This window comes from Oncorhynchus tshawytscha, linkage group LG05, assembly GCF_018296145.1.
Source record: "Oncorhynchus tshawytscha isolate Ot180627B linkage group LG05, Otsh_v2.0, whole genome shotgun sequence".
NCBI lineage: Eukaryota > Metazoa > Chordata > Actinopteri > Salmoniformes > Salmonidae > Oncorhynchus > Oncorhynchus tshawytscha.
Window position 1 is genome coordinate 53,468,556 of NC_056433.1, and position 13,563 is coordinate 53,482,118.

The window sequence follows — 13,563 nt, forward strand, 5'->3', positions numbered from 1 at the left end:
AAACAGTGGGTGGTGGGTCCTTAAGATACCCTGATCATTCTCTATCCTATGGTTTTAATTTATGAGACCGTACCAGGTGCTGGTGAATGTCGTCCTAAATGTATGTGAACTATAAAGGGAATGAAAATTATGAACGAGCACGGCTTTTGCGCTAATAGTAAAGTAAATTAGTCGTTAATAATAAGTTCACACACTCATTTTGTGCGCTAGTTGAACTGTGGAGACGGCATATGCAGCAGGTAAATGGATATATTTGTAATGTGTGTCATGTACCTGGATCTCTCTAGTGCCGGTGAACATCTCCTTCAGACTGCTGAACACCTGGTGGACCAGGTAGTGAGAGGCATCCCATACATACTCCTGCAATCACAACACACACATCTCAATGGCAGGACAATACATATATCCAAATCGAGCACATCTATATACACATTTATTTGCACATATTCAAAAAGAGTAAAAGGACCAAGTACAGAACCCTGAGGAACTCCACAAGGTAAATGATGGTCTGTTCAATACAATTAATGGGTTGATACATGTATTAGGGATGGGCGATATGGCCAAAATATCATATCACTTTTTTTAAATTAATTTTTTTAAATTGGACGGAATTACAATATTTAACGTTTTTGAATAATAAAAGTTCTACATTTGCTTTAGGAGTAGCGTGTGACCCTAGGGTGGCAACACATACATTCTAAGTGATTACAATGGGTCTGTCTCCCTTCTGATTGTTTTATACTGTTCAATTCAACCAAAAATAATTTGCTGTATTTTCATATATTTCTGTATTTCCTGCACTCATTTGAGATAATTTCCACACTGCCACGTAGGGCTGCAAGATATGGGCAAATAATCAAGGCTTTATTTTTAACAAAATGTTGCGATTTAGAGCAAAACCCTTGGATGAACTGTTGGAATCATGGAAATAGAATGATTATTCTAATTCTATAGAATGCAGATCGCTAAAATATCCTAATGATTATCATCACACTTGCTCATTTCAAATATAATGGCGACACCATATCAAATATGGTTTGGTAAGGTTTAGAAACTTGGTAACCAAGCTCGAGATATCAGTGTAGCCGGTTATCGCCTGGACTTGTTGAAATATCTTCACACGTAGAAAAAAACTCCAGCCTTCCGTTATATCTGTAAAATGATAGAAAAAAGAGAAAGAACGTTCTCTAGTAATACTAGTCCTGTGCAAATAAGGCAGTAGTCTCAATAATAACTCCTGCAGAATTAAGCATTTCTTCGAGTAAAATGATACACCAAATGTAGGCAAAATTTGGACTGGACTGGAGAAATATGATATCTTTATTTCTGCATCTTGAGAGAATGCAATGCTCAGTTATATACCATCTGCAGAGGTGCTGTCTTTATCATAACAGCGTCATAAAATCGGATAGTATTTTAACCACATAAAATATGCATCTAAGCCGAACTGAAATCGGTGGGTCGTTTTCACAGCTTTCTTTCTCCTTACCACCGGTTAAACGGATGTCATTTGGACATTTTGCACAGAAAGTCTTTCCTGTTTTTTTGTTGCATTATTGAATTATTTTGCTCTGCGAAAGATGACAGAGAAAACTTTACCAATTTCAACTCAATTGAAAAATGTATATATTAATATATATATTAATATATTACATTATCCTGTTGAGCAAAGGTTTATTTAGTCTTCTAGGGCAACATAATGACAAAAGAGAAGCCCCATCTAGTTATAGACAAGTCGACTAACACATAGCCTACCAAAATGCCGGAAATTATAAGCAGAAACAAAAAATGGATATCAGTGTGTGTGGTGCCACAAGCTCCCAGCTGCTGCCTGTCTATCCCAACTCCTTCCCAGTTCTGCTGTTGGGGGAGCACAGAGGTTTAACTGTACCCTACCACAGCAGGGCCCCTTAGACAGGCTGTGAGGCCACGGAACTGCCACGGAACTGCCATCAGCACTCTCATTACCCCTGACACCACTGTAACTAATGACATCCCAACCACTACATTTACATACTCAACTGTATGATTGTATCAACTGGGGGGGGCTTTCTCCATACTGTTTTCAATTACCATAATACAGTAGGTTATGATGAGACAATTACCATTTGTATAGGTATCAATGATTTTGGCATAGAATTTGACTGAGAATAGGGGTATTAAATTCATGGTGATATTGCTGCGTTGAACTAAAAGGTTATGAGAAGTACGATCGTCACATTACAGTGGTATATAAATCTCAGTGTGATCAGACGGTTTCCCCTGCCGTTCGTTTCACTGTAGTAATAATTTCCCATTACACTGCTCCCAGATTCCCTGTTGAACTAATTACAAGTGTTAACATCTCTCTGGCTATGAGAAAAGAAACTCTAGGGGGGGACAGAAATTGAATTTCTGAAAGTTGGGGGGTGGGGACATGTCCCCCCTGAAAGTTGCACCCTTGTTACTGTATTATAACAGGCCTACGTGCTTGTGTGAGGTACCTAAAGATCAATAAAATCAATGGCTATCATAGACGGATATACAGTGAATGACATCAGTCATCAGTATGACACACGGGAATGTATCGCTGTGTATGCCATTTCTCGTAACACAGTCATATGATATAGGAGATTGTTATATAATACTGTTAAGTATTCATCTAGAAAGTTCATAGTGACATCATAAAACCAACAACAGCTCTCTTTGGGGATTTGAAGTGGTCAAATGGTGTAGAAGGGGTGGAAGGTAACCTAGTGGTTTGAGCACAGGAACAGTAACCGAAAGGTTGGTGGATCGAATCCCTGAGCAGACAAGGTAAAGATCTGTCGTTTTGCCCCTGAACAAGGCAGTTAACACACTGTTCCCTGGTAGGCTGTCAGTGTAAATAAGAATTTGTTCTTAACTGACTTGTCTAGTTATAAAAGTTATCTCCGTTATTATGGCTCATATTCTTCGTAACCGTTTAAGCTAGAGACGAGCCATTTCTTTGCTGTAAAGCTGCAAGCATGCCTGTCCATTTCCCCTCTCTGGCACTCAGAGGCTGCGCATGACAGTGAACCTTACTAAGACTAGCCTGTGCTCTTGGTAACAGTCAATGAAATGATGCCAACTTTGTACGCTCTGCTCCAATGTAACACCAGAAGACTCATCAGGGTCTGCATCCCCTAAATGATATTTACAAAACTGATGGAGGAACAGATGTGCAGGAAGTTTGGACAGAGAGAGGCATGTGAGTGATGGCTGGAAGGGGATACTGCTGGCCGATTACAGTTGCAACATGAAAGTGAAGTGGATATTATTGGACCGGCGCATACCAGAGACTGGTGGCTGTTGCTTCAAATCAACTGAATATATAAACATTTCATAACAGGCGCCAGCAGGTTCTTTAGATCAGTAGGGGACGAAATGTTGGTAGTATCATATGAAATGGTACTACGGTATTCTAAAATGCTGGTATCATAAGTATCATGACGTTTTGGTACCGTGATACTATCGTGGTATCGGTACACACTAGTATAATGGTATAGCTTAGCCCACACCCGAGGATGGATAAATGGAACCAATCTTTATTGTCCCCCCCGGGGTCCTGGAGGCTACTCGTAGGCCTTACCTTGGGGAAGTCATCAATCTCCTTGAGCCTCTTCTCTATCTGGAGGCGTCCTCCGTAGCGCGTCACCCCGTACACCACCGTCATCACCGTCTGCTTCACCACCTTCCTGCTGATGAAGCCCTCCAGCACCTGGGCGATCTTCAGACCCTTCTCAGCATCCCGCACACGGAACTCCTCCACCTATAAAACCCACAGAGAGCACCAAACACATTGTCATCTTGTCCAAAGGGAATCGCACTGACTCACAATAGTATCATTCACTGACTGACAGGCACAGAGCATCATTTGGGAGCATAAGAGCACCACATTGACTCAGTGTGCTATAGACAATACAATGATTTAGACTGTCAGTGCCTGCGACACTGCCTCAATAGAGCAATTGCTTTAGCAGCACTTTGCTGTATAGCCTATACAGAACCTGCTGTACTAGTTATACAAGTGTACAGTCTGAATCAATGAACTGCAATCACTTTAAAGTTACACCGGGTGTATACTTCCTGTAAACATTGTAACCTGGATGATTGGGGCCCTGTGTGTACAGGAGGTGTTTCTCCTCCCTAGGACTCAGAGCGGAGATGATTTCATCAGCTGCTTTCTAATCAGAGCTCCCAGGGGTGAGTGGACAATGAGGTAGGAGAGAGCAGAGAGCACTGACACAGCACTATTCTGACGGGCAGCCCAGCTCATTGAGAACTCCTCAATGTACTCTGCTGCTCCAGTTAAATGAGGCTTGATGTTTTTGGCATGGCCGCACTGTGCTTTTTTATCACAGCATAAACACTCTCCACTCCCACCAGTGCTAAAATCAATAGGCTCACTATTAGCCTAAAATTATTTCCCCTTAAAATGAGACGCTTGTTCAGAGCAGAATCCTTGGGCTGTAGGAGCTGGGGCAAAGAGGAGCTCTTGGGCAAAGAGGAGCTCTTGGGCAAAGAGGAGCTCTGGGACAAAGAGGAGCTCTGGGACAAAGAGGAGCTCTTGGGCAAAGAGGAGCTCTTGGGCAAAGAGGAGCTCTTGGGCAAAGAGGAGCTCTTGGGCAGAGAGGAGCTCTTGGGCAGAGAGGAGTTCTGGGACAAAGAGGTGCTCTGGGACAAAGAGGAGCTCTGGGACAAAGAGGAGCTCTGGGGCAAAGAGGAGCTCTGGGGCAAAGAGGAGCTCTGGGACAAAGAGGAGCTCTGGGGCAAAGAGGAGCTCTGGGACAAAGAGGAGCTCTGGGACAAAGAGGAGCTCTGGGGCAAAGAGGAGCTCTGGGGAAAAGAGGAGCTCTGGGGCAAAGAGGAGCTCTGGGGCAAAGAGGAGCTCTGGGGCAAAGAGGAGCTCTGGGGCAAAGAGGCAAAGTAAGCCTGACGTAAGGCTGAGGAGAGCAGGTGCTGTTATTATAGACTGTGCTAAGGAAAAATAACAAGTAGACTGTCATTCTCTAGGAGTCCAACCACCCAAGTAAATGAATAAAGAAGCTCAATAATAAGACACTCATCAAGGACATAGGAAGATAAATAGAACATGAATTTGGGCATTACAGCCAAGCTGTTTTGACTGCTAGTGTTATTACTACAGTATAAGGGAAAGGGTTTTACTACAATGCATTCAACTGAAATGTGTCTTCCGCATTTAACCCAACCCATCTGAATCAGGTGGTAAGGGAAGGGTGATTCAACCACCCCAGCATTAACTAGAACCCCTGCCCACTGCGCCCTCTGGTGCCCAGGCTGACTGACCTGCTGTGCCACCCCGCTGTAGACATCCTGGGGCACCTCACAGGGAATGAGGTTCACAGAGGTGGCACCAATCACGTCTCGACCCAGGGCTGCATAGTGCTGCAGGCCGTTACACGAGCCATCCTGAGAGAGAGGAGGGAGAGAGAGAGATGCAACACTATAACAGATCACAAAACTGGTGGATGGAGTCGAGTAGGCGGTGTGATACTGCTGGCAGCATTCGTTTCATTTAACAATTTTTCCGAGGCTAGAGTAACAGACAATTAAGTGCCAGTCAAATTACTACGCTCAGTCCAAAAGACATCTGTACCTTGACTTCTCACACAGAGACAGAGAGACTCGAAAATAATAGAAAGGAAAATAGAGAGCAAATAAGCAAGCAACTTTTATTGGAGTGGCAAATAAAAGATTAACCGTGGCCATGGATGGAGTCCTGAAGCAGCAGAGAAAGACCAGGTCAATGGGCTGCTCAGCTCTTTGTGAGGTTTTAACTGGGCACCGATTGTGCTTACCCCTGCAGATTGCTCTACCACTGGCTCTATTACACAGCCAGAGCCCAGCCAACAGACAGCTAACTGATGTCTGAACACATCATTTAGGCTGGATGGCCATATTGCTTACACCTACAGTTAAAGTCGGAAGTTTACATACACCTTAGCCAAATACATTTAAACTCAGTTTTTCACTATTCCTGACATTTAATCCTAGTAAAGACTCCCTGTCTTAGGTCAGTTAGGACCACCACTTTAATTTAAGAATGTGAAATGTCAGAATAATAGTAGAGAGAATTATTTATTTCTGCTTTTATTTCCTTCATCACATTCCCAGTGGGTCAGAAGTTTACATACACTCAATTAGTATTTGGTAGCATTGCTGTTAAATTGATTAACTTGGGTCAAACGTTTTGGGTAGCCTTCCACAAGCTTCCCACTATAAGTTGGTTGAATTTTGGCCCATTCCTCCTGACAGAGCTGGTGTAACTGAGTCAGGTTTGTAGGCTTATTTAGTTCTGTCCACACATTTTCTATAGGATTGAGGTCAGGGCTTTGTGATGGCCACTTTAATACCTTGACTTTGTTGTCCTTTAGCCATTTTGCCACAACTTTGGAAGTATGCTTGGGGTCATTGTCCATTTGGAAGACCCATTTGCGACCAAGCTTTAACTTCCTGACTGATGTCTTGAGATGTTGCTTCAATATATGCACATCATTTTCTTTCCTCATGATGCCATCTATTTTGTGAAGTGCAACAGTCCCTCCTGCAGCAAAGCATCCCCACACCATGATGCTGCCACCCCGTGCTTCACGTTTGGGATGGTGTTCTTCGGCTTGCAAGCATCCCCCTTTTTCCTCCAAACATAATGATGGTCATTATGGCCAAACAGTTCTATTTTTGTTTCATCAGACCAGAGGACATTTCTACAAAAAGTACAATCTTTGTCCCTATGTGCAGTTGCAAACCGTAGTCTGGCTTTTTGATGTCGGTTTTGGAGCAGTGGCTTCTTCCTTGCTGAGCGGCCTTTCAGGTTATGTCGATATAGGACTAGATTTACTGTGGATATAGATACTTTTGTACCTGTTTCCTCCAGCATCTTCACAAGGTCCTTTGCTGTTGTTCTGTGATTGATTTGCACTTTTCGCACCAAAGAACGCGTCTCTTTCCTGAGCGGTATGACGGCTGCGTGGTCCCATGGTGTTTATTCTTGCGTACTATTGTTTGTACAGATGAAAGTGGTACCTTCAGGCATTTGGAAATTGTTCCCAAGGATGAACCAGAATTGTGGAGGTCAACAAATTTTTTTCAGAGGTTGATTCCTTTTGATTTTCCCATGACGTCAAGCAAAGAGGCACTGAGTTTGAAGGTAGGCCTTGAAATACATCCACAGATAGACCTCCAATTGACTCAAATAGTGTCAATTCGCCCATCAGAAGCTTCTAAAACCATGACATCATTTTCTGGAATGTTCCAAGCTGATTAAATGCCACTGTCAACATAGTGTATGTAATCTTCTGACCCACTGGAATTGTGATACAGTGAATTATAAGTGAAATAATCTGTCTGTAAACAATTGTTGGAAAAATAACTTGTGTCATGCACAAAGTAGATGTCCTAACCGACTTGCCAAAACTATAGTTTGTTAACAAGAAATGTGTGGAGTGTTTGAAAAACGAGTTTTAATGACTTCAACCTAACTGTATGTTAACTTCTGACTTCAACTGTACCTATATAATCCTTTCAGATCTACATGGAGGGTCAAGTGGTAGGGGTTAGAGGTCAACGTCATTACCTGATGTACAGGAAAGTGGGAGATGAAGTGTGTGGGGTCAGGTGACCTGACGGCGTTGGCTATCTCCATACAGCAGGCCAGGGTTTGCCAGGGTTCATCTGCATTCTGCCACCACTTCTTACCCTGCCATGGAAACATAGACAATGCAGTACTAGATACACAACATTACTACTCAACGGTTCGATTATCTCCCAGTGGGTAGAATAATAATCTCAATCTACGAGCTCCAACAGTATGATAAGAAACAGAAAACATTGTTAGCAGACTGACGATGAGGGGGTTGTCTGCAGAGTCCAGGATGTCATCCATGATGGAGTTGGCGTACTCCAACCTGCCTGCCAGCGAGCTGCGTTTCTTCAAGCCTGTCAGGTTGACCAGGTGGATCTTCAGCCATTCCAGCCCGCCCGGCCCTAAGGGCTTCCCCTCCGCAAACACCAGGACAGCCCTGGTCACATCGCTGCCTAGGTGGTTGAAGTAGGGTGGGCATGGGTAGGTGCGCCCGCGGAAGTCCATGTTGTGGGGGAACCAGAAGACCTCGTCCCTCATGTGGTTGGCGATGGAGAGTTTATAGAGGGCGTCCATCCTGAGGCTGTGCATCTCACTGCACTTCTTCTTAGCATTAACCACCTCCCTCTTCAGGTGGGCCTTCTCGGCTGAGGTGAAGGTGGCTGAGTCCTGCTGGTTGTAGCGGGGAATCTTAGGAGCCTCAGAGTTGGGCGGCGGAACGTCCAGCTTCTCGCTACCCTTGTCATTGAAGATGGAGATGATGATGTCCAGCAGGGGCTGGTTGATCCTCCAGGCTGCATTGCCCAGCTGGTTGAGGGAGTCCAGCACGGCATGGAGGTCAGCATCCTGGCACTTCTCCAGCAGGATCTCATGCTGGTTGGCGCCTTCCACCGCGCGCATCATTTTGGTGGGGGTGAGGAGGTAAGCACCGAATTTAGCCGAGGTCCAGGGCACGGGCGGGCACAGCATGGGCATCACGTAGGAGTCAAAGGTCAGCGTGGTGTCCATGGCATCCTGCTGCATCTGCGTCAGGATGGGGTGCGGCTTGATGAAGCCGACCTGGAGCCAATCACATCACAAGCGATCTAATTAATTACATTAAATACAGATCATACAAATACAGTACCAGACCAATCAAAAATATGCTCAAAACAGAGCTGAATGTTTCAATTAAGCTTTAGTAAAAGAGACAGGCTTATTTGCTGAGACAACAACACATTAATCATTGCTTCAGCTAAGGTGTCTGGTTCATAGAAGGTTTATTTATTATTTTTTACCCCATTTTCCTCCCCAATTTCAATCTGGTCTCATTGCTGCAAATCCCCAACAGGCTCAGAAGGCGACGGTCGAGTCATGCGTCCTCCGAAATATGACCCACCAAAACCCGCTTCTTAACTCCCGGCCGCTTAACCCAAAAGCCAGCTGCACCAATGTGTCGGAGGAAACTGACAACCGAGGCCATTCAACTGACAACCGAGGTTAGCCTGCAGGCGCCCGGCCCGCTACAAGGATTCGCTAGAGCACAATGAGCCAAGTAAAGCCCCCCCGGCCAAACCCTCCCATAACCCGGACAACGCTGGGCCAATTGCACCCCGCCCTATGGCACTCTCGATCACGGCCGATTGTGACACAGCCTGGGATCGAACCCAGGTCTGTAGTGACGCCTCTATCACTGTGATGCAGTGCCTTAGACCGCTTCACCACTCGGGAACCCAGTTCATAGCGGTTTTAATCACGTGACAACTGGAGATGAACTAACTACTCCCTGAAAGGCTTCACCATCCAAACCCAGACAGACAGAAACTGCATTGAACAGCACCACAGTATAACCAACAGTGCACAGAGAGAGCTAAAGAGAGAGAGATATTATAACAGATTCAGTCCATCAACCAGGCAGAGCCTAACTGTGCATGCTGTAAAATCATTAGGCTGCACCCCTGCTGGCCTACCCTCTATCCCTCTGAGCCAGAACAGCAGAAGGATGGGTGGCCAGAGACAAGCTTCGAAACCCACAGTGGACTCCACTGTCAAAGCACATCAAGTCCACCAGGTTGAGATGCCGGCAGGTGCTTTTTTCCCCCACCAGGAACGAGGCTCGGAGGACAATATAGAAAGTGTCTTAATTTCCTTGTCAGTTATCCGAGGACAGTAAATCAGCCAGCCAATTAAGGGGACAGTAAAAAAAGGATTAGTTTGGAAGCCATTCGTCTTACTCAACTGCACCGCCGTCCACTCTTGCAGGGAAAGCGGTTTTATTATTCATATGCCTATGAGCCAGACCATGCAGGCAGAGAGTAATATGAGGGAGCTGAGCTGAGAGAGGAGAGCTGAAGACAGATGGAGAAGCTATGACAGACAGCCCTGTCCAAAACCAAGGTCACCTGTTATGTTCTGGCTGCTTTTCACTGCTGCACTACTGATCGATTTCGCTCATAAATGCCGACGTGAAGATTAAGGCATGAGCTGAGGAACCAACACTAACCCTGGGAAATTGGGTGAATAAATTGGGAGAAAATAACTGGCATAAAATCACTTCAACTAACAATTCCACTCTAGTATATTCTTTACCTGTTTGTTACTGCGGAAGGTGTACATGTGGTAGAGCACAGGGATGAGCTTTCGGTCGTAGGCAGAGTTGAGGAGGTCGCTGTTCACTTTCATGTGCTTGACCATGAGGTCCACCAGGTAGGTACCCAGCTCCACCACCACCATGTGAGGCCAGTGGGTCTCGTCCCCCAGCAGGGAGGGACCAGAGCTATGCTCCGCCTCCAGCTTCCACCATCGCTCCCTAGGCAATACGTCAAACTCCTGCAAGGCACAGTAAGGGGGTTTTCTTTAAGTCAAACAGTAGGTCAATAATTTGATACGTCTTCTAATTGCATGCAGATAAAGACCAGATAAAGACCAGATGTGGAGGAGTGTCATACCTTAGAGTCTTTGGCCAGTAGCTCAGTATATTCATTGTAGATATGACTAAGCTTGTCCACCATCTGATTGTGTCCCTTCATGCGGATGCAGAACATGTTGTGAACCCGGTTGCCTAGCTCCTTGGCCAGGATGTGGAGAGACTCCCCACTGGGAGGCAGGTTGGACAGACTCTGACCACAGACAAAGAGCAACATGATTAGGACTATCCGGATTTTATAGAATGACATTTTATGCAATGCTACATAGTTGCTAAATAAACCTCAACCCTGAACTCTAAATACAACAGAGGTCTATAGGACCCAAGGTCATAGATACTGCTGGGATTCAGTGGGTTTTATCTGAGGGATCCGAGCGCAGAACATTGCGGGAAGTCAAATTCAACTTTGGATCATTCAGATCATCACCTTTCAAAAAGGTGAGATTTAAAACAACAGATGTGTGTATGACCCAAGCACCAATATACTGATAGTATTCAGCGGGTTATATACCTGGATCATGATGTCTACATAGTCCTTTTCATCCAGCAGACAGAGGTAGGGGTAGAGGCTGAGTCTGACGGCTTTCTGGGTGCTGCTGGCCAAGATTATCTTGCCCTCCCTCAGGGCCCCAACCAGGGCTTTGTGCCACACTAACCGCTGCACTGCCAGAAGGTCCCGCTGAAACAGACAACATGGTCTCACTGCATGGTCTTGTGTGGATGAAAACATGTTCTGCCTTATATCCACTCTGGACATGAGTACAAATTTGACTTAAGGTTAAACAACAAACACAATTAGATCTGTAGTATCTGTGGTATTCAGCACATACAATTGAGGCCAAATACATTGAGTGTACAAAACATGAGGAACACCTGCTCTTCCAATGACATAGACTTACCAGGCGAAAGCTATGACTCCTTATTGATGCCACTTGTTAAATCCACTTCAAATCAGTGTAGATACAGAAGAGGAGTCAGGCTAAATAATGATTTTTAAGCCGTAAGACAATTGAGACATGGATTGTGTACGTGTGCCATTCAGAGGGTGAATGGGCAAGACAAAATATTTAAGTGCCTTTGAACAGGGCATGGTAATAGCAGGGCTAGGTAATAGCCAGCTTTTGTCCAATATATATTTTTAAAGACGATGAATAAAATTTGCGCCAGCCAATTGTCCAGGAGAAAGAAAAAAAATCCCATTGTGAAATAATGCTTTTTAGCCGATTCAATGATGGAAATATATTTGACTGGTCATGCTTATCTGTCTAGAAATTAATTTAGTGGAATTAAATAGGCTTGTGTACAGTATATTTGTTATGCATCTTATTTATCACAAGCGTACAGCATACAGATACAGAGCCTTTGAGTGGAAAATATGTTGCTGCTGCTGCATCTTGTGGTGCTTTCAAGACAACTGGGAACTTGGAAAGATAAAAGGTCAAATCATGACGTCAGTGATCTTAAAGTCAGGAAAATCGGCATTCTAGACAGAGTTGCGGAGTTGTAATTCCCAGTCGGAGCTCGTTTTTTTTGCCAAGTTCCCAGTCTTGAATGCACCGAAGTTGGAAGTCAGAGATTTCTGAGTTGTTGTTTTTTTATACCAATTTTCCCAGTAATCCTGACCTCTGTCCTCTTGAGTTCTTAAAGCAAAGGTCATACGCTCCATATGGTGTATTTCTTTTACAATCACTATCCATTGTGTCACTGTGGGAGGGTCTTTTTGTAGCCATTTTCTAGTGATAGAACTAGTTCTGAGTTGTTTTGAAAATGGAAATGGAAGACAGGCTTCATCAGTGCGTCACACACACATTTTGAAAACAATGGTTTAAAACCTGAACATTTGAATACATATTTTGAGGCATGTCTTACCTTGCTTCAAAGTAGCCTATTAGATCTCCTCTATTCTACATTTCTAACGGATATTTTCATCTCTATCACATGAAACCGCTCGCATGTGCAGTGCCCTTATGACAAAGGTGGTTTCCCACTAATTGCATTACGGAACGTACATTTGCACGTAGCCTACTGCTTTGTGCGCATTGCTGCACTTATAATGTGAAGAAATAATAATTTATAAACATTTTAAGCTAAACATTCTGATCTGTTGCATCAGACATTTCTTTTTAGTGTTATTTTATTTATGTTGGTATGAATATTGTCCCACAACTGTCCCCGAGTCTGTTTGGAACAGTCTATTTCTTTCTCGACAAGCTAACCAATAGAATAAGTAGCCTAAACTTTTCTACTATAGTAGATTGAAACAGGCTGGTGATTTTGCTGTTCGCTACTCATCTTGTTGGCCGAGGAAAAGTAAATGTAACCAGTTAGTCTAATGCACATCAAAGTTCACATCAGAATTCGGTAAGCATCATCAAATCAAATCTAATTTTATTGGTCACATACACATGGTTAGCAGATGTTATTGCGAGTGTAGCGTAATGCTTGTGCTTCTAATTCGTCGACTTGCATGTTCTGTTTTTTATGAATTACCATTCTAAATGTGATTTATGCAATCCTGAGTACCATGGGTGGACCCCCCTAATCAGGTTTACGCACCCAATGCATATGGGTCCGGAAAATTTCTCAAATTTCCTGTAAATTAAAATGTTGCAGGACAAATGTCCGGCGACACATTTTCCTAACGGAAACCCTGGGTAGTAGGTGCCAGGTGCATAGGTTTGAGTGTGTCAAGAACTGCAACACTGCTGAATTTCTCAAGCGCGTGTTTCCTGTGTGTATCAAGAATGGTCCAACACCCAAAGGACATCCAGACAACTTGACAACTGTGGGAAGCATTGGAGTCAACATTAACCAGCATCCCTGTGGAACTCTTTCGATACATTGTAGAGTCCATTTCCCGCCGAATTGAGGCTGTTCTGATGGCAAAAGTGGGTGCAACTGTATGGTTGAGAGGGGTGAAGCTAAATAAATGGCAAAAGAGGTCTGGCTGTACAACCAACTGGCAAACGTACAGCAAATTGAGAAATGGTGACTAAACTGAATAAAAAGAAGAATAAACTATACTATGAAACAAAGATAAATTACATAAAGAATG

The 13,563-nt window shown here is 44.1% G+C and overlaps 1 protein-coding gene across 1 annotated transcript in view; it reads right to left on the bottom strand.

The window, feature by feature from the left end:
- Positions 1-13,563, bottom strand: part of LOC112250855 (DNA-directed RNA polymerase, mitochondrial) — a 94,611-nt gene that overhangs the window by 48,704 nt on the left and 32,344 nt on the right. The window contains exons 7-14 of the mRNA XM_024421341.2: positions 11,020-11,187; positions 10,531-10,701; positions 10,172-10,411; positions 7,868-8,662; positions 7,598-7,720; positions 5,311-5,433; positions 3,593-3,772; positions 274-360 (exon numbers count right to left, since the gene is read on the bottom strand). Of these exons, the coding sequence (XP_024277109.1) occupies positions 274-360; positions 3,593-3,772; positions 5,311-5,433; positions 7,598-7,720; positions 7,868-8,662; positions 10,172-10,411; positions 10,531-10,701; positions 11,020-11,187 (1,887 nt within the window). The remainder of the gene's footprint in view (positions 1-273; positions 361-3,592; positions 3,773-5,310; positions 5,434-7,597; positions 7,721-7,867; positions 8,663-10,171; positions 10,412-10,530; positions 10,702-11,019; positions 11,188-13,563) is intronic.